This window comes from Ranitomeya imitator, chromosome 7, assembly GCF_032444005.1.
Source record: "Ranitomeya imitator isolate aRanImi1 chromosome 7, aRanImi1.pri, whole genome shotgun sequence".
Taxonomy (NCBI): domain Eukaryota; kingdom Metazoa; phylum Chordata; class Amphibia; order Anura; family Dendrobatidae; genus Ranitomeya; species Ranitomeya imitator.
In genome coordinates, this window is record NC_091288.1 from 189,103,475 (window position 1) to 189,122,292 (window position 18,818).

The window sequence follows — 18,818 nt, forward strand, 5'->3', positions numbered from 1 at the left end:
AACTGGAAGATGAAAAGTCATTGCTCCATAACGAGAGCGCAGCGCACAGGCACCGGACCGAGTCCGCCCTTACTGCGCTCCTGGAGAGGGTCAGCGAGCTGGAGAAAGGTAATGCTATATTAATGGAGGGTCTCCGGGGGGATGGTATTGTGGAGTCAGAAGGCTTTATTGATTTGGGTAAAGTTCAATGATGTATTTGACTTTTCTGATGTGGAACGATCACCTGGGTAAATGTTGTAGAATTACATTATGTCTTATCACAGAATTTATGTAATAAAGTAAAAAAAAATAGATGGATTGGTAAATAAATAGATCTGAAATAGAAACACAGATATATAGATAGATAAATATATAAATACGGTAGGTAGGTAGAAAGATAGATATTGAGAGATAGATACGTAGATAATAGATAGAAGAAAAAAATGGAACAGTACCATATAGATAAATTCAGGGCGCAGGGCCCTCCAAACAAATATCCATTTGTATAAATAAGAAAAAAGAAAAAAGAAGGTAGCACTCCAATAAATGATGAAAAAAAGTGAATAGTAAAAAGATCTAATGTTAAAAATAATAAAAAAAAAAAAAAATCATGATATACCTCACCCACCGGCGCCTTTCCCGCTCTTCGCGACGTTCCGGTGCTAAGGATGGTGTGCGACAAGGACCTTCCATGACGTCACGGTCATGTGACTGCAACGTCATCACAGGCCCTGCGTGCCTGCGCGAGAAAGACCTGCCATGACGTCACGGTCATAGGACTGTCACGTTATGGCAGGTCCTTCTCGCGCAGGCGCGAAGAAGCTGCGGTACCATGGAACAGGCAGGGACAGCGTCAGGAGCAGGTGAATATTTAATATTCACCTGTCCACGTTCCATCCGCCGGGCGCCGCTCCATCTTCCCGTCCTCTTGCAGTGACTGTGCAGGTCAGAGGGCGTGATGACGTATTAGTGTGCGCGCCGCCCTCTGCCTGAACAGTCAGTGCGGAGAGACGGGAAGCTGAGGAGCAGCGACAAGAGGTGAGTATGTGATCTTTTTATTGCAGTAGCAGCAGCATTACATGTGACACAATGCTGTATGGAGCGTCTATGGGGCCATAAACAACTGCACGGAGCATTATATGGGGCATTATATGAGGCATCTATGGGGCCATAACTGCATGGAGCATTATATGGGGCCTCTATGGGGCCATAACTGCATGGAGCATTATATGGGGCATCTATGGGGCCATAACTGCATGGAGCATTATATGGAGCATCTATGGGGCCATAACTGCATGAAGCATTATATGGGGCATCTATGGGGCCATAACTGCATGGAGCATGATATGGGGCCTCTATGGGGCCATAACTGCATGGAGCATTATATGGGGCATCTATGGGGCCATAACTGCATGGAGCATGATATGGGGCCTCTATGGGGCCATAACTGCATGGAGCATTATATGGGGCATCTATGGGGCCATAACTGCATGGAGCATTATATGGGGCATCTATGGGGCCATAACTGCATGGAGCATTAAATGGAGCGTCTATGGGGCCATAACTGCATGGAGCATTATATGGGGCATCTATGGGGCCATAGCTGCATGGAGCATTATATGGGGCATCTATGGGGCCATAACTGCATGGAGCATTATATGGGGCCTCTATGGGGCCATAACTGCATGGAGCATTATACGGGGCATCTATGGGGCCATAACTGCATGGAGCATTATATGGGGCCTCTATGGGGCCATAACTGCATGGAGCATTATACGGGGCATCTATGGGGCCATAACTGCATGGAGCATTATATGGAGCATCTATGGGGCCATAACTGCATGGAGCATTATATGGGGCATCTATGGGGCCATAACTGCATGGAGCATTATATGGGGCATCTATGGGGCCATAACTGCATGGAGCATTATATGGGGCATCTATGGGGCCATAACTGCATGGAGCATTATATGGGGCATCTATGGGGCCATAACTGCATGGAGCATTATATGGAGCATCTATGGGGCCATAACTGCATGGAGCATTATATGGGGCATCTATGGGGCCATAACTGCATGGAGCATTATATGGGGCATCTATGGGGCCATAACTGCATGGAGCATTATATGGGGCATCTATGGGGCCATAGCTGCATGGAGCATTATATGGGGCATCTATGGGGCCATAACTGCATGGAGCATTATATGGGGCCTCTATGGGGCCATAACTGCATGGAGCATTATACGGGGCATCTATGGGGCCATAACTGCATGGAGCATTATATGGAGCATCTATGGGGCCATAACTGCATGGAGCATTATATGGGGCATCTATGGGGCCATAACTGCATGGAGCATTATATGGGGCATCTATGGGGCCATAACTGCATGGAGCATTATATGGGGCATCTATGGGGCCATAACTGCATGGAGCATTATATGGGGCATCTATGGGGCCATAACTGCATGGAGCATTATATGGAGCATCTATGGGGCCATAACTGCATGGAGCATTATATGGGGCATCTATGGGGCCATAACTGCATGGAGCATTATATGGGACTTCTATGGGGCCATAACTGCATGGAGCATTATATGGGACATCTATGGGGCCATAACTGCATGGGGCATTATACTACGTGACTGGGCAAAATACTACGTGACTGGGCAATATACTACGTGACGGGGCAATATACTACGTAGACATGCATATTCTAGAATACCCGATGCGTTAGAATCGGGCCACCAACTAGTAGATAATAAATAGATAATAGATAGATAATAGATAAATAGATAATAGATAGATAATAGATAGATAATAGATAGATAGGTTTCACACTGGAATTAGCCTGTTAGGGTTATGGCTTATTCACTATCATCGTTGTCAGGAAAGGCCAGGTGATGCAGATTTCCCAGCTTTATATAAACCCAGCCTCCTCTACCCTTGTGCCAAAAAACAGCAGCCATGGGTTCTTCTAAGAAGCTGCCTAACACTCGATCGGTTTCTTGTGCAGATACATAGAGGAGACCATGTGCCCCCTAGAACATAACCTGAGATCTACAGTAGTTTCACTGGTGATTATGCTTATTGATGTGGATCACTCATTCTGCACCAGAGACCTCTCCATCTGCTTTATTAATGATCACCTTCTTTCCCTGTTGGCTGGATGTGTAGAGATCTACCTGCAGACAACTCTACTATCCCCTGTATGTGGAGTATTCCTGGGACTGAGCTTCCCAGGAGATGGATTTCTAGGATTCAGCTGTCAATCACTGTCACGGCTGCTCACATTTCCATCCCAGTATGGATTCTCATTATAGTCATTATATGGCCTCTTACCTACAGATCTAAGCTGCCGGCCTTCCATATTGGTATTACAGGGGTTGACACCTGACAGTTGGCGTGGTTGTCTCACACTACATACATACAATACATATGGAGATTGATTTTAGTATCAGATACCGGAGAACGAGCTTTTATGTTGCAGGAAATGTTGCACAGGTTATAAGACCTGCACTATAAGTATGGGCTGTCGGTGCTCTGATGTCTGTTTAGATGGCACCGCCTGTAGCATTGTGAGAATTAAAGCCCCAGGTCATATATTCAGATATCTATTTCTTGACATGCTACTCCTTACGGAACAGAAACCCAAATATTGCCACAGGCGTTTTATGTAGTGCGTGCACCGTCATGAGGATGGGGGGCTGTGTGCATGGTTCAAGTGTCACCTATATAGAAATGGTAAATCACAGTTAGGCTCACGCACACAACTGTATATTGGTCTGAGTGATGGCCGTGAAAAAACAGACCGTACTCGCAGGGCTGTGAAGTCAGAGTCATAGAGTCAGAGTCGGTGTCCATTTTTGGTGCAGTCGTTATTAAATGGACCGACTCCAACAATATATAGTAAACTAGATGGTGGCACGATTCTAACGCATCGGGTATTCTAGAATATGCATGTCCACGTAGTATATTGCCCAGTCACGTAGTATATTGCCCAGCCACATAGTATTTTGCCCAGTCACGTAGTATAAGGCTCCATGCAGTTATGGCTCATAGATGCCCCATATAATGCTCCATGCAGTTATGGCCCCATAGATGTCCCATATAATGCTCCATACAGTTCATTATGGCCCCATAGATGCCCCATATAATGCTCCATGCAGTTCTTTATGGCCCCATAGATGTCCCATATAATGCTCCATACAGTTCATTATGGCCCCATAGATGCCCCATATAATGCTCCATGCAGTTCTTTATGGCCCCATAGATGTCCCATATAATGCTCCATGCAGTTCATTATGGCCCCATAGATGTCCCATATAATGCTCCATGCAGTTCATTATGGCCCCATAGATGCCTCATATAATGCTCTATGCTGTTATGGCCCCATAGATACCCCATATAATGCTCCATGCAGTTATGGCCCCATAGATGTCCTATATAATGCTCCATGCAGTTATGGCCCCATAGATGCCCCATATAATGCTCCATGCAGTTATGGCCCCATAGATGCCCCATATAATGCTCCATGCAGTTATGGCCCCATAGATGCCCCATATAATGCTCCATGCAGTTATGGCCCCATAGATGTCCCATATAATGCTCCATGCAGTTCTTTATGGCACCATAGACGCTCCATATAATGCTCCATGCAGTTATGGCCCCATAGATGCCCCATATAATGCTCCATGCAGTTATGGCCCCATAGATGCCCCATATAATGCTCCATGCAGTTATGGCCCCATAGATGCCCCATATAATGCTCCATGCAATTATGGCCCCATAGATGCCCCATATAATGCTCCATGCAGTTATGGCCCCATAGATGTCCCATATAATGCTCCATGCAGTTATGGCCCCATAGATGCCCCATATAATGCTCCATGCAGTTATGGCCCCATAGATGCCCCATATAATGCTCCATGCAGTTATGGCCCCATAAATGCCCCATTTAATGCTCCAAGCAGTACTTTATGGTCCCATAGACGCTCCATACAGCATTGTGCCACATGTAATGCTGCTGCTGCTGCTGCAATAAAGGAAATAAAAAATCACACACTCACCTCTCGTCGCTGCTCCTCAGCTTCCCGTCTCTCCGCACTGACTGTTCAGGCAGAGGGAGGCGCGCACACTAATACGTCATCGCGCCCTCTGACCTGCACAGTCACTGCAAGAGGACGGGAAGACGGAGCGGCGCCCGGCGGATGGAACACGTACAGGTGAATATGAAATACTCACCTGCTCCTGGCGCTCCTGACGCTGTCCCTGCCTGTCCCATGGTACCGCAGCTTCTTCGCGCCTGCGCGAGAAGGACCTGCCATGACGTGACGGTCACATGACCGTGACGTCATGGCAGGTCCTTCTCGCGCAGGGCCTGTGATGATGTCGCGGTCACATGATCGTGACGTCATGGCAGGTCCTTCTCGCTCAGGCACGCAGGGCCTGTGATGACATCACAGTCACATGACCGTGACGTCATGGCAGGTCCTTCTCCCATACCATCGTTGGCACCGGAACCTGCCGCTTCCATGGAGAGGTCACCGGAGCGTCGCAAGGAGCTGGAAAGGTGAGTATATAATAATTTTTTTTTATTTTTAACATTAGATCCTTTTACTATTGACGCTGCATAGGCAGCGTCAATAGTAAAAACTTGGTCACACAGGGTTAATAGTGGCGGTAACGGAGTGAGTTACCCGCAGCATTACGCGGTCCGTTACTGCTGGCATTAACCATGTGTGAGCGGTGACTGCGGGGAGTATGGAGCGGGCACTGACTGCAGGGGAGTAGGGAGGGACTTATTCGACTGTGACCGTCGCTGATTGGTCGCGGCAGCCATGACAGGCAGCTGCCGAGACCAATCAGCGAATGAATATCTGTGACAGAAAGAAAGAAAGACAGACGGAAGTGACCCTTAGACAATTATATAGTAGATTGGGTGCAGTAGTACAATGCAGGATGTGCTGTAAATGTTTTCATAAGAATTTGGGAAAGTTATAAAATGTTCTATAAATGTCTGTTCCGTTCCTGATCTAGGGATCTTGGCTTTAAGTTAAGATGAGCCTGTGCTGCACTTTATGTACATGCTCAGTAGTGAGGCAGTGCTGGGGAGTTGGAGTCGTGAAGATGAATCTGTGCTGCACTCCATGTACATGCTCAGTAGTGAGGCAGTGCTGGAGGGTCGGAGTCATGGAGATGAATCTGTGCTGCACTTTATGTACATGCTCAGTAGTGAGGCAGTGCTGGGGGTCAGAGTCATGGTGATGAGCCTGTGCCGCACTTTATGTACATGCTCAGTAGTGAGGCAGTGCTGGGGAGTTGGAGTCGTGAAGATGAATCTGTGCTGCACTCATGTACATGCTCAGTAGTGAGGCACTGCTGGGGGTCGGAGTCATGGAGATGAATCTGTGCTGCACTTTATGTACATGTTCAGTAGTGAGGCAGTGCTGGAGGGTCGGAGTCATGGAGATGAGCCTGTGCTGCACTATATGTACAGTACAGACCAAAAGTTTGGACACACCTTCTCATTTAAAGATTTTTCCGTATTTTCATGACTATGAAAATTGTAAATTCACCCTGAAGGCATCAAAACTCTGAATTAACACATGTGGAATTATATACTTAACAAAAAAGTGTGAAACAACTGAAAATATGTCTTATTTTTTATTTCCACCTTTTGCTTTGATGACTGCTTTGCACACTCTTGGCATTCTCTTGATGAGCTTCAAGAGGTAGTCACCGGGAATGGTTTTCACTTCACAGGTGTGCCCTGTCAGGTTTAATAAGTAGGATTTCTTGCCTTATAAATGGGGTTGGGACCATCAGTTGTGTTGTGCAGACGTCTGGTGGATACACAGCTGATAGTCCTACTGAATAAACTGTTAGAATTTGTATTATGGCAAGAAAAAAGCAGCTAAGTAAAGAAAAACGAGTGGCCATCATTACTTTAAGAAATGAAGATCAGTCAGTCCGAAAAATTGGGAAAACTTTGAAAGTGTCCCCAAGTGCAGTGGCAAAAACCATCAAGCGCTACAAAGAAACTGGCTCACATGAGGACCGCCCCAGGAAAGGAAGACCAAGAGTCACCTCTGCTTCTGAGGATAAGTTTATCCGAATCACCAGCCTCAGAAATCACAGGTTTAGAGCAGCTCAGATTAGAGACCAGGTCAATGCCACACAGAGTTCTAGCAGCAGACACATCTCTACAACAACTGTTAAGAGGAGACTTAGTGCAGGAGGCCTTCATGGTAAAATAGCTGCTAGGAAACCACTGCTAATGACAGGCAACAAGCAGAAGAGACTTGTTTGGGCTGAAGAACACAAGGAATGGACATTAGACCAGTGGAAATCTGTGCTTTGGTCTGATGAGTTCAAATATGAGATCTTTGGTTCCAACCACCGTGTCTTTGTGCGACGCAGAAAAGGTGAACGGATGGGCTCTACATGCCTGGTTCCCACCGTGAAGCATGGAGGAGGAGGTGTGATGGTGTGGGGGTGCTTTGCTGGTGACACTGTTGGAGATTTATTCAAAATTGAGGCATACTGAACCAGCATGGCTACCACAGCATCTTGCAACGACATGCTATTCCATCCGGTTTGCGTTTAGTTGGACCATGATTTATTTTTCAACAGGACAATGACCCAAACACACCTCCAGGCTGTGTAAGGGCTATTTGTCCAAGAAGGAGAGTGATGGGGTGCTACGCCAGATGACCTGATGGTTTGGGGTGAGCTGGACCGCAGACTGAAGGTAAAAGGGCCAACAAGTGCTAAGCATCTCTGGGAACGCCTTCAAGATTGTTGGAAGACCATTTCCGGTGACTACCTGTTGAAGCTCATCAAGAGAATGCCAAGAGTGTGCAAAGCAGTCATCAAAGCAAAAGGTGGCTACTTTGAAGAACCTAGAATATAAGACATATTTTCGGTTGTTTCACACTTTTTTGTTAAGTATATAATTCCACATGTGTTAATTCATAGTTTTGATGCCTTCAGTGTGAATGTACAATTTTCATAGTCATGAAAATACAGAAAAATCTTTAAATGAGAAGGTGTGTCCAAACTTTTGGTCTGTACTGTACATGCTTAGTACTGAGGCAGTGCTGAGGGATCAGAGTAATGTAGATGAATCTGTGCTGCACTATATGTACATGCTCAGTAGTGAAGCAGTGCTGGGAGTCGGAGTCATGGAGGTGAATCTGTGCTGCACTTTATCTACATGTTCAGTAGGTGGGACCTTGGCATCCCAGTCCGGCACTGGTCGTTATTACAAGGTCCATCACAGGACTATTCTGGGGAAAATAACTCAGATTTATAACTTTTTCAGACTTAGAAATAAGTCTATGGCACATAAAGGACCTTATAAAAAGTAAAATAAAGGAATTCCACAAAGTTCATCAAAGGTCTGACGGCAATCTTCCAGATCTCCCAGCATGGCTTGACAAATTTTGCCACATTTTCATCAATTTGGGGGGTCTGAAATGAGTTTGTTGCTTTTAACTGGTTTAAAACTGAAGAACCATTCACTATTTGGTGCTTTACTCATGGCGGTTTACTTGTAAGCTGTTTACAGTATAATGTCCATATCTGAACGTTTTTTTTCTCCCAAAAGAAAGCAAAACTTCACAGGTGTAGCTTGTCTGAATTGGCCAACACAAAATAGGCGAAACGTAACCTTCCCCAACAACGTCAGCTGGTGTACTACTGACCCAGAAGGGGTCCGCAAATATTCACCTAGTGGCAGATGCCCATACTACAAGGGTTTTGCTCTCTTAGATATAAAACCAAGAATGTATGTATAATTTATAATGCAAAATATCCAATAATTGTAAATGCTAAGGTAAATATACCCACAGCTATATACCCCAGCAGGGAATAAGATCAACCAGTCAGAGTGCAGCAAAAAAACGCGTCTGAGTTACCAAAATTGGCCTCATTGCCCAAAGCCGGCCTGGTTTTTCTGTTAGTGTGGATGAGTCTTCATATCTAATGTCTATATAAAGGACCTTCTTTGTACAAGGGAGTATGGAGCGTTTCTTCGTTACTTAATGTAAAGTGCCTTTGATCTGCTATAAAAGTGTATTATGTTTCTGGAAGGTAGACAAATTAGGTTTTCCATTTTCAGGTCACTGATTTAGGAGTCACGGAATATTTAAGAACATTTAATCTCTGTACGAGACATAAAAGAGACGAGAAGTATAAGATATTGTCAAGGAAGCAGAAGGCGGATGTTTCCATCTACACGATTATAATAGGAACATGCAAGGTTAATAGGCATGGCCAATAAGTGATGTAATGATATGAAAGTGCACAGATACAGTATAAATAAATGTATATACACATACATACAGTACATGTACGAAAGCAGGAGGTATTGTCCTGGTTGGCAGGTATGTGTCACTGAGGTGCCAGGCCTCAGTGATGAAAGTCTCGGAAGAGAGTGCTCTGATAACAATAACTTACTGAGAGGATTTTTAGTGAACTGGATTTTGGGTCCAGGGTTTAGGACCGACCTAAAGAGCTTGGGTGGGAATGGTCGCTCCCATGCATTCCAGTCCAGGGCTTGCTATTCCTATAAAAAGTAGCTGGGTTGACTCAAGGTGGGTGTGACGTGTGGGAGCTGGAAAGTAACCAGTAATGGTGATCACACTGAGCCTAAACAAAACCTGTATTGCTGTCTGGGCGAGACTCTGTTGATGCTTTGCCTTCCCTGTACTTTTATATGACTTTATTGTGTATTTATATAATAGAGATATAATAAAGCCATATAAGTATATTTATATAGATTTTATATTCTGGCACACAAGCATCTCCATCTATATATTAAATTGTCCATTTCCGTCTGTCTGTAACGGAAATCCCGCGTTGCTGATTGGTCTCGCCCGGCTGGCCACGACCAATCAGCGACAGGCTTTACTATTGATGCTGCCTATGCAGCATCAATAGTAAAAAGATATAATGTAAAAAATAATAAAAAATAAAAAATCGTGCTATTCTCACCTTCCGGCAGCCCCTGAAGCCTTCCCCATCCTCGCGATGCTCTTGGCAGCTCCGTTCCCAGTAATGCTTTGCGAAATGACCCCAGATGACGTAGAATCATGCGAGACCGCTACGTTATCACGGGTTATTGCCGCAAAGCATCACTGGGAACGAACCTGGCGAGAGCATCGCTAACTCCTGGGCTGGATCCGGGGGCCGCCTGAAGGTGAGTATATAACTATTTTTTATTTCAATTATTTTTTTTAACAGGCATATGGTTCCTACACTGCTATATACTACGTGGGCTGTGCTATATACTACGTGGGCTGTCTTATATACTCTGTGTCTGTGCTATATACTACGTGGCTGCTATACACTACGTGGGCTGTGCCTGTGCTATATACTACGTGGCTCTGCTATATACTACGTGGCTGTGCTATATACTATGTGCACTGTGCTACATAATACGTGGATTGTGCTATATGCTACGTGGACTGTGCTATATACTACGTACACTGTACGATATACTACGTGGATTGTGCTATATACTACGTGGACTGTGCTATATACTACGTGGACTGTGCTATATACTACGTGGGCTGTGTAATATACTACGTGGCTGCTATATACTACGTGGCTGTGCTAAACACAACGTGGGCTGTGCCTGTGCTATATACTGCGTGACTGTGCTATATACTATGTGGCTGTGGTATATACTCCGTGGACTGTACTATATACTACGTGGCTGTGCTATATACTACGTGCACTGTGCTATATACTACGTGGACTGTACTATATACTATGTGGACTACTATATACTACGTGGGCTGTGTTATAATATGTGGACTGTGCTATATACTACGTGGATTGTGCTATATACTACGTGGACTGTACTATATACTATGTCGACTGTACTATATACTACATGGCTGTGCTATATGCTACGTGGCTGTGCTATATACTACATGGCTGTGCTATATGCTACGTGGCTGTGCTATATGCTATGTGGGCTGTGTTATATGCTACGTGGCTGTGCTATATACTACGTGGGCTATTATATGCTACGTGGCTGTGCTATATGCTACGTGGGCTGTTATATGCTACATGGCTGTGCTATATGCTATGACGATGTTTGCATACTACAGGGCTGTGCTATATACTACGTGGGCTGTTATATGCTACGTGGCTGTGCTATATGCTATGTGGTTGTGTTATATGCTACGTGGCTGTGTTATATACTACGTGGCTGTTCTATATGCTATGTGGCTGTGCTATATACTACGTGGCTGTGTTATATACTACGTGGCTGTGCTATATACTATGTGGCTGTGCTATATGCTATGTGGCTGTGTTATATACTATGTGGCTGTGCTATATGATACATGGGCTGTGCTATATGCTACGTGGGCTGCTATATGCTACGTTTACATTTACTGAACAAGTTCTGTCATACATATTCTAGAATACCCGATGCGTTAGAATCGGGCCACCATCTAGTGTTGCAATAATAGGGAATCCATCTAAAAAATGGATTTTTGAAGATGTAGATATTCACCAAAAATCTCTGCTGTATTGAGGTACCAAATAGCCATGCACAGAAACAGGTAGATTTGAAGGTTGTTCTCAATTTCTCCCCAAGCTCCCGACTTCTTGGCTTCCTGAATTCTCAGGGTAGTGCCCTCATGATTGATTGACTGTTTGGATGAGTAGCATTGTCAAGCCACTGGCTTCAACAGTGATCTATCCAATGCTGGAAACCGAGGCAGAGTTGCCGCTGCAGAATCTGAGGAGAGGAGGGTCACTGAAGTTGCCAGCGATCTGTCCAGCTTCAGAGCAGCACTTACAAGCTCCATAGCAAAGAGCTTGTAATCACTTTACTTGTTGGGTGTGAGACCAGTCACTTCTTCCGTCTACTCGTGGTGGCCGGTCTCCTACCAAAAGAGCCCAGTGCTTACAAGCTCTTTCCTTTAGAGCTTGTAAGCGCTGCTCTGAAGCTTCTCAGAATCGCTAACAAACAAATTCAAAATCCCTCTGCTCTTGAGAACAAAGAGGATTTTTAATAACAGTTAGATTGCAAACTTTCTAGTTTTTACAAGCTCTTTGTTATTTTAACCATTTTTCGTGATGAAAATATCCCTTTAGGTTTAGGGAACCCAGACACTTTTACATTTTCTCGGATCAGCCAACTATCTATTGAGGAAGAAAAGGATTGAACATGTTGAATTGTGTAAGATATAGCACATGGCACCATAACAGATGCAAATATGGCAGTCACAGCACGACTAGCAGTCAAGTCCATTTTGCATCTATGTATTGTGCAAGTGTCAATTGAAACGATTCTTTATCCCTTGAACGGATTCAGTTTTGTTTTAACCCTGTGTTTTCTGACAGGCAGCAGCGCGTTCAAATCACCCGACGACTTCAAGGTTTCCCTCCCACTTCGCACCAATTATTTGTATGGGAAGATTAAAAAGACTCTGCCAGAGCTGTTTGCATTTACGATCTGCATGTGGTTAAAGTCCAGCGCGTCGCCCGGGATCGGGACCCCCTTCTCCTATGCTGTGCAAGGCCAAGCCAACGAGATTGTGCTGATTGAGTGGGGCAATCACCCTATAGAACTACTGATCAACGATAAGGTACGTACAGCATGCATCTCTGAAGAACCCCAAGTCTTTAAAATGCAACTATCAGCACAAAATGACTGTTCAAACCAAGCACCACTGCTCGACGCACCCTTGATGTGGCCAAAAATTTAAGTGCACCTACTAGTTTTCCATCCATCTCCATCCATTCTCTGGCTCCTGTAAAACCAGAGCTGTCAATCAAAAAAAGAGGGTTGGAGACAAGTAAGTGGGAAAGAACCCTTTTTCACAATACAAACTGTATTACATTATTAAATAGATCTCTTAGACCTGATGAGGCTGGTGTACTTACTTTGAAAATCAAAGAATGGCTGTGTAATTCTTTTTGAAAGTGTAAGCTCAATCACTGCCCACCCAATCTGACTGATAACTCTTCTCCTCCCTGCTCTGATTTCACACTGTTCACTACAAGTTGCAGCTGTCATTCAGGATGGGTGCGGGGAAACTGAATAAACTTAGACTCATGAGCTCGTTCAGATTTTTAATGGGACTATAAAAAGTCCAAGTAAAAAGACAGAGCGAACTCAAGAGTTTAAGTTTATTCAGTCTCCTCACCTACTCAGTCTGACTGATAGTTGCAGGTTGTTGTGAGCAATGTGAGATCTCAGCAAGGAGGAGGGGCGCTGAGGAGCTGTCGATATGGGTGGGTGTTAGTACATAGCAGTGTGGGTGGGCTGGCCTGAGGAGTAAAATGGTGCACTTTTGATGTGTCAGAAAATTCTGTCTTAAACCAATAGTGGTCTCACACTTTGTTCTTACCAGTCCCCGAATTTTTGATGCCCACAGCCCACACTTTGCTTTTCCACTTCGCTATGTACAAATTCTTCTGATGGGACCATATCGGTCCTTGAGACGCAGCGAGGAGGAACGTCTTTGAGTCGGTCTTCACTGTATGCAACGATTATAGCTGTGCTTACACAATAGCACGATCCCACAGCTGAGCCCCTGGGACATACTACCTTAGGCTAGTTTCACATTTGCATTTAAAAACGCAGCGTTTAAAACGCAAACGCAAGTGGTGTAAACGCGTACAAACGCTGCGTTTTTTAGACGCATGCGTTTTCGCATGCGGTAAAAAAACGCGACGTTTTTACACGTTTACATGCGTTTTTTTCCCTGCGTTTGCGTTTTTGAAACGCATGATGAGAAGTGTGTGACAGCTGCCAATCATAAAAATCAACTAGAAAACCCACTATAAATAGAAATAGCTAGGGTTAGGGTTAGGGTTTGGATCCCTAGGGTTAGGGTTAGGGTTAGGGTTTAGATCCCTAGGGTTAGGGTTAGGGTTAAGATCCCTTTATCACCTTGATGGTGGGGGGTTAGGGTTAGGGTTTGGATCCCTAGGGTTAGGGTTAAGATCCCTTTATCACCTTGATGGTGGAGGGTTTGGGTTAGGCTTTGGATCCCTAGGGTTAGGGTTTGGATCCCTAGGGTTAGGGTTAGGGTTTGGATTCCTAGGGTTAGGGTTTGGATCCCTAGGGTTAGGGTTAGGGTTTGGATTCCTAGGGTTAGGGTTAGGATCCCTTTATCACCTTGATGGTGGGGGGTTAGGGTTAGGGTTTGGATCCCTAGGGTTAGGGGTAGGGTTAGGGCTAGGGTTAGGGTTAGGGTTTGGATCCCTTTATCACCTTGATGGTGGGGGGTGGCTTATCAGTGTGTAGACTTGTTTTTTTCTATTGAAACGCAACCAAACGCATGTGCTTAAAAACGCATGCGTTTACATAGACAGCAATACTTTTTTTTGCCGCAAAAAAAGCATGCGTTTTTTTGCGGCAAAAAAACGCCTCTAGAAATTACTACATGTTGCATTTCCGCAACAAAACGCAAGCATAGAAACGACGCATGCGTCGTCAAACGCGGCAAAACGCATAGAAAAAAAACGCATGCGTTTTTAATGTTAAATATAGGAAAAAAAACGCATGCGTTTTTTTGCGCTAAAACGCAGCGGCAAAAAACGCAAATGTGAAACCAGCCTTAGAGGATTGCACCTGTCTTTTTCTTTTTTTTCTCCATAGCTATCAGGCTGGATGGGTAGAAACTAAGTTTAAACTTTCCATAAGCGTTATACAGTCATTGTGATATGGATTTACAAAGTAAGTACACCAGTGTTATAAGCTTTTATTTACATAACATGGATAAGCGACATAACTTCTGTCAGGGAGTGTACCTCTTACCAATTACCACCTCATTGCAGTTATTCTGTCCTCATATCCAGAATTTTGTGTTAACTCCTGCAACAGGTTAGAAGTTTTATCTGTTAGTTCATATACTAGATGTCCAAATATTGTAGATTCATTATCATCAGTTTCATAAGGAATTCGACTAGATAGAAATATTATCTGTAGGGTGTCCAGATCTATTGGTATTGTCTCCAGGTTTTTATCCCTTATGTTAACTCTATTTCATCTGATACTGGTAGACACTGGGCCACAGATAGCAATATTGTGAGGGGACATCAGAGATGAGTCCCTGATTGCTACCCACCGGGGCGGTGCGGTCCATTCAGCTATAGGGAGGGATACCCTTGTGTTATTGCACCTGGAAGCACTAAGGTTTGTGGAAAAAGTAAAGATTTCATACAGTGAAAGAATTAGCTCATCTATGGGGACAAAAGTGGCTAGGAAAGGCATGGATGATATTGGTGTGCATATCTGTGACGACACAGCATTTTATCTTAATTAACCAGGCATCTATTTTCAGTAAGCTAGGAAGAATAGACTGTTATGTATATGTTGACTTTTGAATTTATGTGTTACTTTCTGGTGGGTCAAGAAAACAGATTTATACGTGTACAATTTGTTGTAACATATTTTGCTCTTATCCTGGATGACTAGTAATACTGGGTCATGGAACAATGATGTTTGCTGATATTCTGATTACACATTGTCCAGGCCAGCCAGTTTGTTGACTTGCAAAATAGAGGAGGAAAAACTATGCAAATAGATTATATAATCAAACAATGTGAGTTGGTCTTATCACCATTCTTCCCCTTTACCTGTGAATGCTGGATTGAAGGACACTTATCAACTATGAAAAGAGGTTATATGCCTTTGTAACATGAGACAGACAGATATTCAGCCAAGACATCCAGACAGCCAAGAGATCCAAAAAGCTAGAGTCTCTCTACAGGACAGCAGCCATGACATCATGTCTCCATCATGAAGGACACAGATTTGTCATTCTAGAGCAGTGTTCCCCAACTCCGGTCCTCAAGAGCCACCAACAGGTCATGTTTTGAGGATTTCCTTAGTAGTGCACAGGTGATAATTGCATCACCTGCACAGGCAAGCATTCACTGACCTGTGTAATACTAAGGAAATCCTCAAAACATGACCTGTTGGTGGCTCTTGAGGACCGGAGTTGGGGACCACTGTTCTAGAGGATGCCAGTAGGGTTGAGCGAAACGGGTCGGCAATTTTCAGAAGTCGCCGACTTTTGGCAAAGTCGGGTTTCATGAAACCCGACCCCTGTGTGGGGTCGGCCATGAAGTTGGCGATCTTCTGAATCTGGAATCGGAATTCCGATACCGATTCCCGATATGTTTAAGATATCGGGAATTGGTATCGGAATTCAGATTTAAGTGTAAAATAAAGAATAAAAATAAAAAATATCGCTATACTCACCCTCGGACGCACCCTGGTACTAACCGGGAACCTTCCTTCCTTCGAATCAGCGCTTCCAGGACCTTGCGGTGACGTCGCGGCTTGTGATTGGTCGCGCGACCGCCCATGTGACCGCTCGCACGACCAATCAGATGCCGTGACGTCACCGCAAGGTCCTGCAAGCGCTGATTCTTAGGAAGGAAGGCTGCCGGAAAGAAGCAGGGCGCGTCCGAGGGTGAGTATATACCTGATAGGAATATACTCACCCTCGGACGCGCCCTGCTTCTTTCCGGCAGCCTTCCTTCCTAAGAATCAGCGCTTGCAGGACCTTGCGGTGACGTCACGGCTTCTGATTGGTCGCGCGTGCGGTCACATGGGCGGTCGCGCGACCAATCACAAGCCGTGACGTCACCGCAAGGTCCTGGAAGCGCTGATTCGAAGGAAGGAAGGTTCCCGGTTAGTACCAGGGCGCGTCCGAGGGTGTGTATAGCGATATTTTTTATTTTAATTCTTTATTTTACACTTAAATATGGATCGCAGGGCCTGAAGGAGAGTTTCCTCTCCTTCAGACCCTGGGAACCATTTGAAACCCAATGCACTGCATTGGGTTTCGAGTTTCGGCCGACCCCGACCCGACTTTTTTATAGGATCGGCCGATTTCACTCGACCCGACTTTTGAAAAAGTCGGGTTTCGTGAAACCCGACCCGATCCTATAAAAGTAAAAGTCGCTCAACACTAGATGCCAGCTTAGGGGACCATGGCCCTGGCTAGAAGAATACAGATCTTCTCCATTGACCATCGCCGAACACATGGATACATTTGTGGGGGCCGGGAATGGGACCCGCCGGTCGCCTTGCTCCATGGAAATGTTCAGGGAAGCCAGGTTGTGAGCCACCAGTCAACTGACCTTGTATCTCAATGGACTATCATCTTCTTAAGCTTATCCTTACCTCCTGTCTGTGCGTGCCACATGGGAGGTAGTCAGCCCTGGAATCGGAAGCCAGATTGTGACCCTCCGGTCAACTGGTCCTGTATCTCAGTGGACTGTCACCTTCCTAAGCTTGTTCCTACCTCCTCTGTGAGCATAAGATAGGTGGTGGAAGTTGGCTCTGGAAGTTCTGAAGTCACAGCAGCTCTTATCCCAGCGAGTCAGCTGAAGGATGAGACTCTGTAATGTGCACTATCTTGTGTATTTTGCTGGGACTGTTCTATGTGCTATTTGCCAGTTTTGTGGTTCAATAAAGTATTGTCACACTGTTTTACCTTCACCCTGTGTTGTCTGAGTAGCGTTTTGCCCACAGTAAAAGGAGCAGCGTTCGGTTGGATGATCCCTGGTCCATGTGGTTACGGCTAGCGGGCCAGGGCACCCATTGAGTTTGCCATTCAAAAGGGAAATAGGAATCTCCTTCAGGATCTGCAGGATCTGTGAAAATATAGCATACATATTCGAGTTGTACAATCACAATTATCACCATAATGCCCAATGCGCTTGTCACCGCACCCCAGAGTCTTTGGCTCTGGCGTGAACCAAACAAAGGCTCATAGAGTGACATCTTCTTCTTTGCTTCTTCGTGTCCTCTTTGTGTGAAGGAAGAACAGCGCTGGAATGATCTTCACCTGTTTCAGCAGCAACTTAGGTGGCAGCTTGAGGGAAGCGTATTTCGGCTTAATCTTAGACCACTTAAAACATTTACGAGTGCAGCTCAGAGTGTGTGGTGCTGATGATGTCAGCTGGCTCCTACTTTGATGACTTAACCAGTGTTGTCATCTCAGACGTGGGTTGCACACATTTGCAGTGTGATGCCTAAATCCATGTCCCTCTTCCTTCTACTTTGACGCTAGTAGATCATCAGGACTATATATGGACCCTCACACCAGATCTTAAGGATTTACGCACCAACACGTTGTTTCCTGACTCCACCTCATGACAGGATAGGTTGGTTTGTGGCTGTTGTTGAAGAACACTCCGGTTAATGTCTCAGTTGTTGCTGTAAACGTAAGACATAGTCCACACTCAAGGTGTTTTGAACAGCATGAGCAGTTTCTGGGGGTAAAAGCGGAGGATTAGGGAGTTTACCATACAAAACCTCAAAAGGCGATAATTGCAAAGGACCATATGGTGTGATCCATATATCTATGAGTACCAAAGGCAAAACATCTGGCCATTTCATCCCTGTTTGTCTGCAACATTTGGCCAGTTTCTATTTTATTGCTCGATTATAACTTTCTACTTTCCCACTAGCTTGTGGGTGGTAAGGAGAATGAAATTGTTATCGTGGAACAAACCTTTTGGACGACCTATCCAGTGAATGCAGAACCTTAAGACCTTGATCACCTTGGGAATACCATACTGTACCTACAGATAAATCCTTTACATATTTTTGACGCTGTGATGTCTGCTTTTTGTGATGCAGTTGGATAAGCCTCTACCCATCTTGAAAATTGACCAACATATACCGAGATAAATTGCAACCTACCCACTTTTGGTAGTTGAATACAATCCACCTGTAGGATTTGGAAGGGACCTGTAGTTGAAGAAGTGAAGGCAGGGCTTTCACAGTTCCTCCAGCATTTTCCTGGAGGCAAGTTTGACACGACAACTGCTGTGATTCCTGGTGC

At 44.9% G+C, this 18,818-nt stretch overlaps 1 protein-coding gene across 1 annotated transcript in view; it reads left to right on the forward strand.

Moving 5' to 3' along the window:
• The window catches only part of NPTX2 (neuronal pentraxin 2), a 41,383-nt gene that overhangs the window by 10,867 nt on the left and 11,698 nt on the right, over window positions 1-18,818 (forward strand). The window contains exons 2-3 of the mRNA XM_069734245.1: window positions 1-108; window positions 12,346-12,590. The exon at window positions 1-108 is cut by the window's left edge and continues 109 nt beyond it. Of these exons, the coding sequence (XP_069590346.1) occupies window positions 1-108; window positions 12,346-12,590 (353 nt within the window). The remainder of the gene's footprint in view (window positions 109-12,345; window positions 12,591-18,818) is intronic.